This window comes from Rhinoderma darwinii, chromosome 4 (assembly GCF_050947455.1).
Source record: "Rhinoderma darwinii isolate aRhiDar2 chromosome 4, aRhiDar2.hap1, whole genome shotgun sequence".
Classification (NCBI taxonomy): Eukaryota; Metazoa; Chordata; class Amphibia; order Anura; family Rhinodermatidae; genus Rhinoderma; species Rhinoderma darwinii.
In genome coordinates, this window is record NC_134690.1 from 62,144,394 (window position 1) to 62,163,101 (window position 18,708).

Sequence of the window (18,708 nt, forward strand, 5' to 3'; positions counted from 1 at the left end):
GAGGGTGTTTAGTGATTTTGCAACGCCACCACAGGAGAAATGATCCATCACAGTTTCCATTGAAATTAATGAATTATCAGTGTTAAGCAGGGACATTCTGGGTCCTCCTGAGCGAAACACACTCTTTGTAGCCGCCCTTTACTCTGAGTTATAGAAGAGGGTCCTGAATGGGGACCCCCTATTTACTACAAATTCCTTAAAGTGGTTGTCCAGTCAGAAGAAATTGATGGCCTATCCTCAGCATAGGCCATCAATATCTGATCGGTGGGGGTTCAACTACCAGCACCCCCGCGATCAGCTGTTTTGAAGGGGAGATGCGAATTGCCGACACGCTTGTAGCAGCAGCTCATATTATTACAACCTTCCCCCATTCAAGTGAGTGTGAGCCCCACGGATCAGATGTCCATGGCCTATCCTAAAGATAGGCCGTTAATTTCTTAGGACTGGACAACCCCTTTTTAATAGGGTATTTTGAAATCGGTTTTCTACACATGATGACCCCTCTAGTGACACTGAGTGCTGCATCTTACACATCCCCTTTCTTTCCCTTGTGTAGTTTGCACTATACCCTCGGTAGTCGTGCATTTTACCAGTAGAACGTATACTGTAGTACAAGGAGGCGTGTGTCGGGGGAGGGGCGACAGACTGTTTGGGGATGTTTTGCAAAAATGTTTGTTTAATTAAACAAAAAAAAAATGAAAACCCATTACAAAGGGAAATGCTAAATTGGAAGTCGTTCTCTAGAGAGCTGAGAAAACCCTGCATCCTGTGATTATGTTTTTCTATACCGAAATCTTTAATTTTAGGAATAACATCAGTAATGTGGAATATGTTTCTTTTTATATTGGTGCCAAGTTTGAATATATTTACATGAAGTAGCAATTAAAATGGGGTTAATCAGTTTTTAATAGAACATTTCAAGCTGCAGGCAGAGAAGTTTTCTTAGCAAAACCCAAGTCTGTTGAGCTCGGAATGGGTGAGGCAGATATATCGGGAATACTGAGCAGTAATGATGGTGGTACAGATTACCTACTGGTGGCATATTTTAGAGTTTGCTCAACCCAAGGTCATAAAAAAAATTGCCCCGCCTTTCAACATTGCATAATAAAGTATTGAGAATGTTTAGAAAATGCTTTACATTGTACTGATCTGGAGCTTTGTCCTACTTCATTCAAATACAAAGCCGGAGAACTCTGTTGCTATCCTGCAGACGGCATGACTTCATATCTCACTGCAGTAGTAGGGTCTGTGTTTTTAACCCCTTCGCGCTCAGCGACATAATATTCCATCGCGCTGACCGCCACGTTCTCGCTCAGCGACGGAATTACGTCGCAGGGAAAATGCATCGCCATTTTACACCGGCGCGTGCACGAGCTGTGACAGCTGCGGTTTCCGACAGCAGGCTATCACAGCTCAATACGCCGGGACCTGTCGCGATGGTCTCGCCTCCACGATCGCCACTATTGGTCAGATAGTGAGTAACTGTCCAATAGTGGCGATCGGTCTCTTCATTTCCTCTCCCTGACATCATATCCTGCCGCACCCGCCCTTAACGCTTCTGTTGGAGATAGCGAGGCGTTCAGAGCGGTTATGAGAAGAGGGAGAGAAGAAAAAGAGTAAAAAAAAGTGAAAAAACAACTTTTTCTGCTTTCCACCTCCCCAATCCACTACCCAGTCCTGTACCCTTCCTCCTGTTTCCCCCACGTTTTTGGTCAGTGATCTACTATCCCTGACCACTTCTTAGTCTTTAGGACCAATTTCTTGGTCCCTGCGGGTTCTTTTTTTTCTTTTTTTTCTTTATAAAATAAAAAAAACACCAAAAACTGTTTTTAATTTAGACAATTTAACTGGTTAGTTTAGTATTAGGGTTAGGTAGTGTCAGGGAACCGTCAAAAAGCGTAGTTAGGTATAGCGTCAGGGAATTTAGCGTCAGGAATCCGTCACCGTAGTTAGATCTAGTGTTAGGGGTCCATCACCGTAGTTAGGTTTAGCGTCAGGGAAGCTCGGAATAATCTAGTTAGGTTTAGTGTCAGGGAATAGTCGCCGTAGTTAGATTTAGTCTCAGGGAAGTTCAAATAAAATCTAGTTAGGTTTAGTGTTAGGAACCCTCGCCCTAGTTAGGTTTAGTCTCAGGGAAGCCCACTCGTTCTATAAAAACACCAAATTTTTGGGCTGGTTTAGGTAGCATCCTATTGCTCCTAGTTAGGGAAGCAATCAAAGATGTCCCAACGGACATTTAGTGCCGAAGAGGCATATTCATTTCTTGCCTCCGACATAGAGTCGTCGGATGGTGAGACTCTGTTTTATTTATCCACCTCCTCATCCAGTGATGAAGAAGAGGAACCCCCTAGGAGACGCCCCAGGACCACCACTGCAGTTGAAGCACCCGAGAAAAATGACCCCGCCGCAGTTCAAACCCCCGAGCGAAGTGACTCCACTTGGACCCCCACACCAGACATTTATGAGCCCCAAATCCCTAGTACACGGGCAGCTCAGGGATAAAATTTAATACGGCAGGGCTCAGTGAAATGGAATTTTTCAAGTTCTTCTTCACTGATGACTTTTTATAGATCTTATGGTCTCCCAGACAAATTTATATGCCCAACAGTATATTACTAAGAACCCCACATAATTTTATGCCCAATCCCACAGGTGGACCCCTGTAGATGCAGCAGAGTTGGGCAAGTTCTGGGGACTTCACTTGAACATGAGGCTTCTGAAAAACCAGTCCATTAGGACCTACTGGAGCATGGACATCTTATACCACACCCCAATGTACCGTATGGCCATGTCCAGGATGCGTTATGAGGCAATACTTCGCTTCTTACATTATACGGATAATGAGCAGTGTCCACCCCGAGATGACCCCAGTTTTGACCGTTTGTACAAACTGAGACCCCTATTAGACCATTTTCAGTGCCCGGTTTGCCCAAGCATACACCCCCGAGAAGTGTGTTTCTATAGATGAATCCCTGGTACATTTTAAAGGGAGGCTTCAATTCCGCCACTACCTGCCGAGTAAGAGGGCAAGGTATGGCGGGAAGATGTATAAGCTGTGCGAGAGTGAAAATATTTTCTCTAAATTTTGAAATTTTTCACCAATAAACACTGAATATATCGACCAAATTTTACCACGAACATGAAGCCCAATGTGTCACGAGAAAACAATCTCAGAATCGCTTGGATAAGTTTAAGCATTCCGACGTTATTCCCACATAAAGTGAAATATGTCAGATTTGAAAAATGGGCTCTGAGCCTTAAAGAGGCTCTGTCACCAGATTCTCAAATCCCTATCGCCTATTGCATGTGATCGGCGCTGCAATGTAGATAACAGTAACGTTTTTTTGTTTTTCTTTAAAGCCAAGTTATGAGCAATTTTATATATATATGCAAATTAGCTTTGAAATGGACAACTGGGAGTGTTTTTTTTCGTATGTCCAACTGGGCATGTATTGTGTTTTTAACTGGGCGTGTTTACTTGTTTTACTAACTGGGCGTTGTGAATAGAAGTGTATGATGCTGACGAATCAGTGACAAGTCAGCATCATGCACTCCTCTCCATTCATTTACACAGCACATAGTGTTCTTACAAGAACGATGTGCAGCCACATACACAAGTGTCCTGATGATGAATAAACATGTCATCCAGCCTGGACATCATGTGTATTCAGAATCCTGACACTTCTGTATCTTTTCTGTGAGATTTCCAGCAAGGGAAACGAAATCTCGTTTACCTCGTAATCTCGCGAGATTACGCGTGGCTTGCTGGAATCTCACAGAAAATATTCAGAAGTGTCAGGATTGTGAATACACATGATGTCCAGGCTGGAGGTCATGTGTATTCATTATTAGGACACTTGTGTATGTGGCTGCACATCGTTCTAGTAAGAACTGCTGTGTAAATGAATGGAGAGCAGTGCATGATGCTGATTGGTCACTGATTCGTCAGCATCATACACTTCTATTCACAACGCCCAGTTAGTAAAACAAGTAAACGCGCCCAGTTAAAAACACAATACACGCCCAGTTAGACATAAGAAAAAAAAACACGCCCAGTTGTCCATTTCAAAGCTCATTTGCATATATATAAAATTGTTCATAACTTGGCCAAAAATGAAAGTTTAAAAAAAAAACAAAAAAAAAAACACGTTAATTTTGTCTACATTGCAGCGCCGATCACATGCAATAGGAGATAGGGATTTGAGAATCTGGTGACAGAGCCTCTTTAAGGCCAAAACTAGGCTGCGTCCTTAAGGGGTTAAAGCAGGCTTGCCAAATTTCCGGACACATCCATGAGACTCCAAGAGGAAGGGAAGATCTCCCAGAAGAGAGGGTGTATCTTCCTGGCCCCACAAATACTACTGTGTGTTTCTGCATTACTCTGCACTCCCGGGTGCTGACGCAAACAATGTCCTGAAGCTGACCCTATCATCAGGATGCGGTCTGCAGCGGTTCCCGGGCGTGCAAAGTAGTCTGGACTATGGTCTGTATAGGGAATAAAAGTGTGGTCTATGGTCTGTATAGGGGATAGTAGTCTGATCTATGGTCTGTATAGGGTATAATAGTCCGGCCCGGGGTATGTATAGGGAATAGTCTGGTCTGGGATCTGTAAATGGGATAATATTGTGGTCTTGGGTCTGTATAAGGGGATAGTAGTCTGGTCTGGGGTCTGGTCTTTAATCTGTATTTAGGGGGGAGTCTGGTGTGGGGTCTTTATTTAGGGTTCTAATCTTGGGTCTGTAATATAAGTGCAGCAGTTTCCCATAGTAACAATCAGATTTCACCTATCACAGCCCTGAAAAATGTTGGTCCCTGGTTAGCTCCGTTCTCTTTGCGATGTTCAGAGAAGAAAGTGGTGGTCCATCACAGCCTCTCTCCTCTCTGAAATTATATTGCCCAGTAGCTCTCTGTTGCTCCCTGTATTCTGCTGTGCACTGCCGGCGTTTCCGCTAGCCTACATTGCGCCCTGTGCAGCGAGAAAGGTGCAACCGTGCCTGCGCTATAGCAGGCAGAGTATACAGAAACGGCGACAGTGACGAGATTCTGCGCATTCTCGTCCTGGAGAGCAAAGCAATACAAAAGGACGTAACTATTAGCAACTAGCCACTAACATGGGATAAGGGGTATGTTTTTGGAGGGTTTAGGAGGAATAGTACTTGTTTGGTATTTATATCCTATGGCACATATGATGATTATCTATAGCCGTATAACATAAGACATAAATGTAATAGTGTAAATACCCCTTTAACTCCCATGTTTATTTAAGTAAGTTTTTTTTATCTTTTTGGTAGGCTCGAGCTCTCACTGCCCAAACAGCTGAAACAGATGCTATCCGATTTCTAGTTGGAACGCAATCTCTCCGATATGATAACCAGGTTAGTTGTGTGTCTCAACATTTTGTTCTACCTTAAATTAAATATTTCAATGTGGTTTTTATTACATTTAGAATTTTTCTACTGTGCTATAGAAAATAAGTTGTTAGCAAAGTTTTTTTTCATAGTCATAAAGTAACATAACAGTATGTGAAGTTAAAGCGGCTCTGTCACCACATTATAAGTGTCCTATCTTCTACATAATGTAGATTACAGCAGTGTTTTTTAAATTAGAAAAACGATCATTTTTGACGGAGTTATGACCTAGTTTTAGCTTTATGCTAATGAGTTTCTTAATGACAAATTGGGCGTGTTTTTTTCTTTTTGACCGAGTGGGTGTTGTGGAGAGAAGTGTATGACGCTGACCAATCAGCGTCATGCACTTCTCTCCATTCATTTACACAGCACATAGCGATTTAGCTATATCGCTATGTGCAGCCACATAAACACACTATAACATTAATCAAGTGTCTTGACAATGAATAGACATTACCTCCAGCCAGGACGGGATGTGTATTCAGAATCCTGACCACTTCTGTAGCATCTGTGTGAGACTACAGCACAGCGAGATCTCGCTGTAAATGACAGTTTACAGCATAATCTCGCGACACTACGCCTGCTGTGCAGTAAATTGCAGAGAAGTGTCAGGATTCTGAATACACACCCGTCCTGGCTGGAGGTAATGTATATTCATTGTCAGGACGCTTGATTAACGTAATAGTGTGTTTATGTGGTTGCACATAGCGGTATAGCTATATCGCTATGTGCTGTGTAAATGAATGGAGAGAAGTGTATGACGCTGATTGGTCACTGATTGGTCAGCGTCATACACTTCTCTCCACAACGCCCACTTGGTCATATAGTAAAACAATCCCAGTTGGTCATTATGAAACTCATTAGCATAAAGCTAAAATAGGTCATAACTCCGTCAAAAATGATAGTTTTTCTAAATAAAAAAACACTGCTGTAATCTACATTACAGCGCCGATCACATCATGTACAATATAGGCCACTTCTAATGTGGTGATAGAGCCTCTTTAAAAAAGACAATTCAGCCTATTCTTCTGTATATCCAGAGGAAGGAAAAAAAAACATGAGATAGACCATTTTCCTCATCTTTGGAAAAAAAAATTCCTTTCTTACTTCAAATATGTCTATCATAATTAATCTGAAAAATAAAAAAATACAAATCTAAGGGTACAGCTCTAGCCTTTGTAAATTACAAAGAATTAATAAAATCTTTATAAAAGCAGCAAAAATACAAAATGAAAGGCAGATGGCCAAACAGCAAAAAAAATCCCCAAAAATTCTCCAAGTATGTAAATGCAAATAGCCAAGATCTGAACATGTAGGATATTTAAATCGTGGTAATGGGGAGTTGGTGACAGGGGATCAAGAGAAGGCAGAGTTACTAAATGGGTTCTTTAGCTCTGTATATACAACAGAAGAAAGAGCAGCTGATGTAGCTGGTGCCAGTGCTGTTAATACATCAATTAATATACTGAATTGGCTGAATGTAGATATGGTCTAAGCTAAGTAAAATAAATGTGCACAAGGCTCGGGGACCAGGTGGGTTACACCCAAGAGTTCTTAAAGAACTTAGTTCAGTTATTTCTGTCCCCCCTCCTCATAATATTCAGAGATTCTATAGTGACTGGTATAGTGCCAAGGGACTGGCGCAGGGCAAATGTGGTGCCTATTTACAAAAAGGGCTCTAGGACTTATAGTTAGTACGGCTGAAAAAAGACACATGTCCATCAAGTTCAACCAAGGGAAGGGAAAAGGGAAGGAAAAATTTCTACACATAGGAGCTAATATTTTTTTGTTCTAGGAAATTATCTAACCCTTTTTTAAAGCCATCTACTGTCCCTGCTGTGACCAGCTCCTGCGGTAGACTATTCCATAAATTCACCGTTCTTACTGTAAAGAAGCCTTGTCGCCTCTGCAGCTTGAACCTTTTTTTCTCCAGACGGAGGGAGTGCCCCCTTGTTTTTTTAGGGGGTTTTACAAGGAACAGAATTTCACCATATTTTTTGTATGTGCCATTAATATATTCATATAAGTTAATCATGTCCCCCCTTAGTCGTCTTTTTTCAAGGCTAAATAGGTTTAATTCTTTCAATCTTTCCTCATAACTTAAATTCTCCATGCCCCTAATTAGCTTCGTTGCTCTTCTTTGTATTTTTTCCAACTCCAGGGCATCCTTTCTATGAACTGGAGCCCAGAACTGGACTGCATATTCTAGATGAGGCCTCACTAATGCTTTGTAAAGTGGTAATATTACATCCCTGTCCCGCGAGTCCATGCCTCTTTTAATACACGACAATATCCTGCTGGCCTTTGAAGCAGCTGATTGACACTGCATGCTGTTATTGAGTTTATGATTTACAAGTACACTCAGATCCTTCTCAACAAGTGAATCCGCCAGTGTAGCTCCCCCTAGGACATATGATGCATGCAGGTTGTTGGTACCCAGATGCATAACTTTACATTTATCTACATTAAACTTCATCTGCCAAGTGGACGCCCAAACACTTAGTTTGTTTAAATCTGCCTGTAATTCATGAACATCTTCCATAGTCTGAACTATATTACATAGCTTGGTGTCATCTGCAAAAATAGAAATCGTGCTATTAATCCCATCCTCTATATCATTAATAAATAAGTTGAATAATAGTGGTCCCAGCACTGAACCCTGGGGTACACCACTTATAACCGGTGACCATTCAGAGAAGGAATCATTGACCACAACTCTCTGGATACGGTCCTTGAGCCAATTCTCAATCCAATTACAAATTATATTTTCTAAACCTATAGTCCTTAATTTACCCATTAGGCGTCTATGGGGGACAGTGTCAAATGCCTTTGCAAAGTCCAAAAACACTAAATCCACAGCGGCCCCTCTGTCTAGACTTCTGCTCACCTCTTCATAAAAACAGATTAGGTTGGTTTGACAACTTCTGTCCTTAGTAAAACCGTGCTGGCTGTCACTTATAATGCTATTTATTGTCACATAATCCTGTATATAGTCCCTCAATAGCCCCTCAAACATTTTCCCCACGATGGATGTTAAGCTTACTGGTCTATAATTACCCGGGGAAGACCTAGAGCCCTTTTTGAAAATAGGCACCACATTTGCCCTGCGCCAGTCCCTTGGCACTATACCAGTCACTAGAGATTCTCTGAATATTATGAAAAGGGGGACAGAAATAACTGAACTAAGCTCTTTTAGAATTCTAGGGTGTAACCCATCTGGTCCCGGGCCTTGTGCACATTTATTTTATTTAATTTAGCTTGGACCATCTCTACATTCATCCAATTCAGTATATCAACTGATATATTAACAGCACTGGCACGGCTACATCAGCTGCTCCTTCTTCAGTTGTATATACAGAGCTAAAGAACCCATTTAGTAACTCTGCCTTCTCTTGATCCCCTGTGATCAACTCCCCATTACCATTATCTAGGGGTCCTACATGTTCAGACCTGGGCTTTTTTGCATTTATATGCTTGAAGAATTTTTTGGGATTTGTTTTACTATCCCTGGCCACCTGCCTTTCATTTTGTATTTTTGCTAATTTTATTACATTTTTACAGATTTTATTAAGCTCTTTATATTTTACAAAGGCTACAGCTGTACCCTCAGATTTGTATTTTTTAAATGCCCTTTTTTTGTCATGTATTGCCCCTTTCACAGAAGGTGTAAGCCATGTGGGGTTTAATTTGAGTCGTTTATACTTGTTACCTGTAGGAATAAATTTTGCACTATAATAACTCAAAGTAGATTTGAAAATCTCCCATTTATCATTTGTTCCATTATTTGACATTAGTTCTTCCCAGTCTATATCCTGAATTGCCGCCCTCATCCTGGGGAAATTGGCTTTCTTAAAATTAAATGTTTTTGCCCTCCCAGCCTGCGTTTGTTTTTTACAGTATAGGTAAAATGTAACTATATTATGATCACTGTTACCGAGGTTTTCACGAACATTGACATTCCCAACAAGATCTGCATTATTAGAAATGACCAGATCCAACAGAGCTTCACCTCTAGTCGGGTCTTCCACAAACTGGCCCATAAAATTTTCCTGCAACAGGTTGAGGAAATGTCTCCCCTTTGCAGTTGAAGCCGAACCATGACACCAATTAATATCCCGGAAATTAAAATCTCCCATTATCACTACAGTACCCGCCTGTGCAGCCCGCTCCATCTGTTTATATAGCTGATCAGCCATCTCCTCAGTTATATTGGGGGGTCTATAGATTACACCAAAAGTAATTTTTTCAGTGTTTACCTCCCTTTCTAGTTCCACCCACAAGGTTTCAACCTCCTCACAGTATTCACCCACTATTGTCTCTTTCACACTCGCCTTCATATCATTTCTCACATACAGACATACACCACCACCTTTCCTATTTGTCCTGTCTTTACGAAAAAGTGTAAAACCCTGTAGATTTACAGCCCAGTCATGTGAAGAGTCCAGCCATGTTTCAGCAACACCAACTATATCTATATGACTTCCCCGGGTAATTATAGACACGTAAGCTTAACATACATTGTGGGAAAAATGTTTGAGGTGCTATTGAGGGACTATATACAGGAGTATGTGACAAAATTTGTATTAGACGTGACAGCCAGCACACATTTACTAAGGACAAAAGTTGTCAAACCAACCGGATTTGTTTTTATGAAGAGGTGAACAGAAGCCTAGACAGAGGGGCTGCTGTGGATATAGTGTTTTTTCACTTTGCAAAGGCATTTGACACTGTCCCTCATAGACGTCTAATGGGTAAATTAAGGACTATAGGTTTAGAAAGTGTTTGTAATTGGATTGAGAATTGGTTCAAGGACCGTATCCAGAGAGTTGTGGTCAATGATTCCTACTCTGAATGGTCCCTAGTTATAAATGCTGTACCCCAGGGTTTGGTGCTGGGTCCACTATTATTCAACTTATTTATCAATGATCTAGTGCAGGGGTCTGAAACTCGGCTGGGTAAGTGGGCCAAATATAGAAAAAATGTGAAGTTGATGGGCCACATTACTTTCAAATTTGATACAATACAAAATTATTGTTAATCAATTAGTTATTTAAACTACTATAATAATACTAGATTACTATAATACTACACTACTATAATAATACCGCTAGGTTTAAACTTAACGGAAATTTGCGAGATTTCTCCATGTGCTTATTTCAACAATCCAGTTTTCCAGCTTAAGTGTCGCTAAATGCAGTCCAGCGGATCAGTTTGCAGCGTTTGGCAGACACACAATGTCAAGATTGGGCAGCCCCTATTTAGATACTGCCACAGAGCCCTCTGTAGATACTGCCACAGAGCCCTCTGTAGATACTGCCACAGAGCCCTCTGTAGATACTGCCACAGAGCCCTCTGTAGATACTGCCACAGAGCCCTCTGTAGATACTGCCACAGAGCCCTCTGTAGATACTGCCACAGAGCCCTCTGTAGATACTGCCACAGAGCCCTCTGTAGATACTGCCACAGAGCCCTCTGTAGATACTGCCACAGAGCCCTCTGTAGATACTGCCACAGAGCCCTCTGTAGATACTGCCACAGAGCCCTCTGTAGATACTGCCACAGAGCCCTCTGTAGATGCTGCCACAGAGCCCTCTGTAGATACTGCCACAGAACCCTCTGTAGATGCTGCCACAGTGCCCTCTGTAGATGCTGCCACAGTGCCCTCTGTAGATGCTGCCACAGTGCCCTCTGTAGATGCTGCCACAGAGCCCTCTGTAGATGCTGCCACAGAGCCCTCTGTAGATGCTGCCACAGAGCCCTCTGTAGATGCTGCCACAGTGTCCTCTGTAGATGCTGCCACAGTGTCCTCTGTAGATGCTGCCACAGTGTCCTCTGTAGATGCTGCCACAGTGTCCTCTGTAGATGCTGCCACAGTGTCCTCTGTAGATGCTGCCACCGTGTCCTCTGTAGATGCTGCCACCGTGTCCTCTGTAGATGCTGCCACCGTGTCCTCTGTAGATGCTGCCACCGTGTCCTCTGTAGATGCTGCCACCGTGTCCTCTGTAGATGCTGCCACCGTGTCCTCTGTAGATGCTGCCACCGTGTCATCTGTAGATGCTGCCACCTTGTCCTCTCTAGATGCTGCCACCGTGTCCTCTTTAGATGCTGCCACACACACCCCTTGTAGATAGTGCCCCCCCCCCAGTAGACAGCTCCATTGGGGCTCCCTCCTAGGAGTGGAATCCCCAGCCAGAGCATTGCCGACGCTTTGGCCAGGGATTCCTCTGCTGGAGGAGCCCCTGATGTCACTGTTCATACACAGTGACGTCAGGGGATCCTCCTGGACCGTAATGTGATGTTAGGGGCAACCCCAGAGCCGGTGTCCCAGAGCAGAGCACTAGTATAGACTCTGCTCCGGAACTTTGGGGAAGCAACTGACATCAGTGTCCATATATGGACAGTGATGTCAGGGGCATGCCCAGAGCTGGAGTCCCGGAGCAGAGCCGCTTCTAGCACTCTGCCTAGGATTCCAGCTCTGCTCCTGACATCACTGTTCATATATGTACAGAGATGTTAGGGGCAACCCCAGAGGTGGAGTCCCGGGCAGAGCTGAAGTAGCGCTCCTACTGGGACTCCAGCTGTGCTCCTGACCTCACTGTCCAGCCCTGGGGAAGCCCTAGACCAGGTCCATATGTGGACAGCAATGTCAGGGGATACCACAGAGTCCTGGAGCAGAGCCTATACTAGCGCTCTGCCCGGGACTCCGCTCTGGGGAAAACCCTGACAACAGTGTCCCTATATGGACAGGGATGTCAGGTAATTCCACAGAGTCCAGAATAATTGACACCAAGCTATGTAGTATTATTCAGTCTATGGAAGATGTTCATAAATTGCAAGCCAATTTGGTTGGACACTCTGAGTGTTTCGGCATCCACTTGGCAAATGAGGTTTAATGTAGATCAGGGGTTTCAAGCACGTGGCCCGCAGGCCGAATGCGGCCCCTGAGGCTGTCATCTGCGGCCCGCGGGACACAGAGCCGCTAGTATCGGCTCTGCTCCGGGACTCTGGAATTCCCTGACATCGCTGTCCATATATGGACAGTGTTGTCAGGGTCTTCCCCAGAGCGGATTCCCGGGCAGAGTGCTAGTATCGGCTCTGCTCCGGGACTCTGGAATTCCCTGACATCACTGTCCATACATGGACACGCGATGTCCGAGGCTTCCCCAGAGCCGGAGTCCCGGGCAGTGCGCTAGTATTGGCTCTGCTCTGGGACTCTGTGGAATTCCCTGACATCGCTGTCCATATATGGACAGTGATGTCAGGGTCTTCCCCAGAGCGGAGTCCCGGGCAGAGTGTTCGTATCGGCTCTGCTCTGGGACTCTATGGAATTCCCTGACATCGCTGTCCATATATGGACAGCGATGTCTAGGGCTTCCCCAGAGCTGGGCAGTGATGTCAGGAGCACATCTGGAGTCCCAGTAGGAGCGCTACTAGTGTTCTGCCCGGGACTCCAGCTCTGGGGTTTCCCCTGACATCTCTGTCAATATATGAACAGTGATGTCAGGAGCAGAGCTGGAATCCCAGGCAAAGTGCTAGAAGCGGCTCTGCTCTGCGACTCCATATATGGACACTGATATAAGTGGCTTCCCCAGAGTTCCGGAGCAGAGCCTATACTAGTGCTCTGCTCTGGGACCCCGGGTCTGGGATTGCCCCTGACAGCACATTCCGGACCAGGAGGATTCCCTGACGTCACTGTGTATGGACAGTGACATCAGGGGCTTCTCCAGGAGAGGAATCCCTGGTCAAAGCGTTGGCAATCCTCTGGCTGGGTATTCTACTCCTAGAGGGATCCCCAATGGAGCTATCTACTGGGAGGGTGGTGGCACTATCTACCAGGGGTGTGTGGTATTATCTACAGAGGGCACTGTGGCGGCATCTACGGAGGGCACTGTGGCGGCATCTACGGAGGGCACTGTGGCATCATCTACAGAGGGCACTGTGGCAGCATCTACAGAGGGCACTGTGGCAGCATCTACAGAGGGCACTGTGGGTGTGTGGCAGTATCTACCGAGGACACTAGCAACTTTTGCCCTTCGTAAATGCGTGCTGGCTGTCACGTCTAATACAAATTTTGTCACATACTCCTGTATATAGTCCCTCATTAGCACCTCAAACATTTTTCCCACAATGGATGTTAAGCTTACGTGTCTATAATTACCCGGGGAAGTTCTAGAGCCCTTTTTGTAAATGGGCACCACATTTGCCCTGCGCGAGTCCCTTGGCACTATACCAGTCACTATAGAATCTCTGAATATTATGAGGAGGGGGGACAGAAATAACTGAACTAAGTTCTTTAAGAACTCTTGGGTGTAACCCACCTGGTCCCGGAGCCTTGTGCACATTTATTTTACTTAGCTTGGACCATATCTACATTCAGCCAATTCAGTATATTAATTGATGTATTAACAGCACTGGCACCAGCTACATCAGCTGCTCTTTCTTCTGTTGTATATACAGAGCTAAAGAACCCATTTAGTAAATCTGCATTCTCTTGATCCCCTGTCACCAACTCCCCATTACCACGATTAAAATTTCCTACATCTTTAGTATCTACAGAGGACATTATCTAGGGGTGTGTGGCAGCATCTACAGAGGGCACTGTGGCAGCATCTACAGAGGGCACTGTGGCAGTATCTACAGAGGGCACTGTGGCAGTATCTATAGAGGGCTCTGTGGCACTATCACTAAAGGGGCTGCCCAATCTTGACATTTGTGTGTCTGCCAAACGCTGCCTACTGAGCCGCCAGACTGCATTTAGTGACACTTGAGTTGGAAAACTGGATTGTTGAAATAAACACGTGGAGAAAACGCACAAATTTCCGTTAAGTTTAAACCTAGCGCTGTTATTATAGTAATGTAGTATTATTATAGTAGTTCAAATAACTAATTGAATGATAATTTTGTATTGTATCAAATTTGAAAGTAATGCAGCCCGTCAACTTCACATTTTTTCTATATGTGGCCCACTTACCCGGCCGAGTTTGAGACCCCTGATGTAGATAAATGTGAAGTTATGCATATGGGTACCAACAACCTGCATGCATCATATGTCCTAGGGGGAGCTATACTGGGGGAGTCACTTGATGAGAAGGATCTGGGTGTACTTGTAAATCATAAACTAAATAACCGCATGCAATGTCAATCGGCTGCTTCAAAGGCCAGCAAGATATTGTCGTGTATTAAGAGGCATGGACTCGCGGGACAGGGATGTAATATTACCACTTTACAAAGCATTAGTGAGGCCTCATCTAGAATATGCAGTTCAGTTCTTGGCTTCAGTTCATAGAAAGGTTGTCCTGGAGTTGGAAAAATTGCAAAGAAGAGCAACTAAGCTAATAAGGGGCATCGAGAAGAGGTTATGAGAAAAGATTAAAATAATGAAACCTATTTAGCCTTGAAAAGAGACCACTAAGGGGGGACATGATTGACTTATATAAATATATGAATGGCCCATACAAGAAATGTAATGAAATCCTGTTCTATGTAAAACCCCCTCTAAAGACAAGGGGGCACTCCCTCCGGCTGTAGAAAAAAGGTTCAATATCTAGATGTGACCAGTCTTCTTTACTGTGAATCTATGGAATAGTCACCGCAGGAGCTGGTCACAGCAGGGACAGTAGATGACTTAAAAAATGGCTTAGATAATTTCCTAGGAGCTAATATTTTTTCATTCTATGTCAATGTGTAGAATTTTTGTTTCATCCCTTCCCTATCTCCCATCCCTTGCTTGAACTTTCGACATGTGTCTTTTTTTCAACCATTCTAACTATGTGATACTATGTAATCATAATTAATCCCTGGAACAATAACCCATCTCCAGAAAGACATCCAGGCTCCATTTGAACTCTTTTAGTGGATTTACTTCCTGTAGCAAAGAGTGCCATAGTCTCACTGCCAGGGTTGTGGAGTCTGGGTCAGTTTTAGGTGGAGTCAAAGTCAGTAGAAATATACAGACTCCGACTTCAAAATACAATATAAATAATATATAATAATTTTATTGATTTATTAAAAGCATAGTTTGTTGCATATTTACTTTTATAAGAATTTGGAAAAGTTTACAAATTTTAATCCGGTAAATATGTAATGCTCGAACAATCTAGGGCCCCTATTTATCATAGAACAGTGACAACTAGGTTTCTCTAGCGGCGATAGAAAAGCGGTTATCACCTCTCCTTTGTTTCTTCTCCTTTAGACTAGATTATCTTCATTCTGCTCCTCCAAAGAGTTTTGGGAGCGCTAAGGAGTATTCCCATCTTGATAAATAAACCTAAAAATGCGGGGGGAGAGGGGAAAAGATATCTCTTTATGCAGACGACATATTAATGTATGCAAATAGACCGGCCTGTATTTTGGGGAGAATAATACTTGTTTGAAAAATGTGAAGATCTGACAGGACTCTAGATTGACTGGGAAAAATCAACAATAATGCCTCTAGAGGAGGAAATGTGCTATAATAAATTTAAAGTAGTGGGAAAAGGGAGGCATTTAAATACTTGGGAGTGATGGTGTCGCAGGATATATCCAGCTATTTAGAATTGAATAGGGGAAATACTCAAATTTGGAAAAAGCTCCCATTATTAGTGGCCGATAGGATTGCCTTGCTGAAAATGATAGCACTGCGCCAGATCCTATACGTGCTTAATAATTGTCCGATATGGGTGGGGGGAAAATGGTTTAAAATTGAGAGTTTGGTAAGGGATCTTATTTGGAGAGGGAGAAGACCTAGGGCTAAGCTTAGTTTACTTATGTTAGAAGAGAAAGCAGGGGGGTTATCGATACCTGATTTTAGAGGGTATTACTTGGTGGGACAACTTTGGCATATCACTAGATGGAAGAAATTCTCGTATTTAAGGAAAATTGTTGAGGATAGCGATAGGGCTCCCTTTAATCTTTGTGAAATTTTTGAAGTGAAGAGGTCAAGAGATATAGTAAGATTCTCTGGGATTATTAAAGGGTTATGTAAGGTATGGGAAAAAAACACTTAAGAGGAGTAAAATTATTGGATAACTAAAATGTGCTCCACTGTTTAATAATGAAAATTTGAAAGAAGTAAGAAAAATGAATCACCAAAAATTTTGGCACAGGAAAGATTTATATGATATAAATCTATTTTTTCATGAGGGTAATTTAAAAAGAGTTGGACACTATATGGGGAGAAGGTGAGGTTCCAGGAGGGGCAGTATTTAGATACTGGTGTCAGGTCCGTATTTCACACCGAATAACCACCTCTGTAAATTGAAAGCTGAAGGCATGCCTGGAGAGAAGTACACCACACAAATGTCTGAGGTACAGCTTCAATGTCAGCCAGGAGGAACTGAACTTTATTCAGAACAAAGAAACACACACAGAGAAGACACATGCCCCTCCCTATAGATGTGGGACTTGCTTAAATTCTATTCGCTCCTCAGCTATAAGTTTTCGTGTACATTCTTCTGCACACTCCTCTTTGCATTCCAGGGGGCGGTGTCTTCCATAGGTGTGTCCGACATGAACAAAGAACTTGTTATATATATCAGTATATTACACAAAGAACTGAAATGTATATACATATGTGTGAGGATAATATTTTTCAGACAATATACATAGTAATGATCCCTGACAGTGGCAAATAAAGCATGCAGATAGAGGGGTGTTTCAAGTAAACGAGTGTCCAATTTTGGAATATGTCTATGTGAGTAAAGGAGAAAAAGGGTTTATGTCTAAATGTTATAAATTATTTAGTGCACAAAGTGATACAGTAGATAGAGTGAAGAATAGGGATAAGTGGGTGAGAGAACTGGGTGAAATTAGAAAGGAGGAAGAAGTTGGAGGAAGATCCCTGAGAGTATCTCTTAACGATAATTACAGGATAACACAATTTTTCATAATCCATAGATTTATATTTTACTCCTAAGAAGTTAGGTAAATTTGATAGTGATAGGAACACCAAATGGCCAAGATGTGATCGGGAGGAGGCAGGATTTATGCACCTAATTTACTGGTGTCCAAGAGTTCATAAGTTTTGGATGGAGGTGATCCAAAATACAGAGATGGTATTGGAGGTTAGTTTCACAAGTTCTCCGGCCATTTGGTTGCTGGGTGTATGTTATTGGATTTAGGGTATGTTCACACGTAGTCAACAAAAACGTCTGAAAATCCAGAGCTGTTTTCAAGGGAAAACAGACCCTGCTTTTCAGACGTTTTTTTACCAACTCGCATTTTTCGCGGCGTTTTCACGCCGTTTTCGCGGCGTTTTTTACGTCCGTTTTTTTAGCTGTTTTCATTGGAGTCTATGAGAAAACAGCTCCAAAAACGTCCAAAGAAGTGTCCTGCACTTCTTTTGACGAGGCTGTATTTTTACGCGTCGTCATTTGACAGCTGTCAAACGACGACGCGTAAATAACAGGTCGTCTGCACAGTACGTCGGCAAACCCATTCAAATGAATGGGCAGATGTTTGCCGACGTATTTGAGACGTATTTCCAGACGTAAAACGAGGCAAAATACGCCTCGTATACGTCTGAAATTTGGCCGTATGAACATACCCTTATAATACGTTCTTAATTAAAGAGGTGGTGGCAAAATTATTATTTTTTGGCCTGTCTGATAATTGCAAGATACTGGATGGCAGTAGGGGGTCCGGGGATTTATGAATGGAAAAGTACTATATTGAAGACTATAAACTATGAACTGAGTAGTAGCTCTGAGGTTAATAAAAGGTATAAATGTAAAGAGACGTGGGATCTTTGGATTACTAAAGTATCAGATAGGGAAAAAATATGGTACTTAGTAGAGGAGATAGAGGAAATTGAAAAATAAAGATGCATAGAAATGTACTTTATTTTTTGGGGTGCTCCTGTGGGGGAGGGAGGATAAGGTTTTGTAGGGGAAAATGTGAAGTAATTAATATTTTTTGTATTTTGCATAATAAAATAAATTTAAATAAATAAATAAAGCTAAAAAGCTCATCAGCTAAAAGTTATGCGGGGATCCGGCCACCTCTGATTTCCTTTAGTGGTGGCCGCGCTTGAGAGAGAAAGAGATTTACCTTGGAAAAACCCTTTAATATTTTCTTTGTTCTCAGTGATCGTGCTCCTGTACTTCGCTCCCTGCTCCTCTATTTGTTCCCCCTTCTTTTCTCAGTGCCTAGCCAATCGGCTCTGCTCGCACTGCGCTCCTCCTCTTTTCCAGCCTGACCGACTGGAAATCTCTGCCTCCCTCACAACCAAGAATGCTACAGAGTGTTCAGTGACCTTGCCAAAAGCTGCACGCCACTAAACAAAACTACAGGAGGGAGAACTGCTGTACTGACACAGAAGGGG

At 42.9% G+C, this 18,708-nt stretch overlaps 1 protein-coding gene across 1 annotated transcript in view; it reads left to right on the forward strand.

Annotated features, from left to right (window-relative positions):
• Nucleotides 1-18,708, forward strand: part of EIPR1 (EARP complex and GARP complex interacting protein 1) — a 242,741-nt gene that overhangs the window by 69,474 nt on the left and 154,559 nt on the right. The window contains exon 2 of the mRNA XM_075863903.1: nucleotides 5,292-5,375. Coding sequence (XP_075720018.1) covers nucleotides 5,292-5,375 — 84 coding nt within the window. The remainder of the gene's footprint in view (nucleotides 1-5,291; nucleotides 5,376-18,708) is intronic.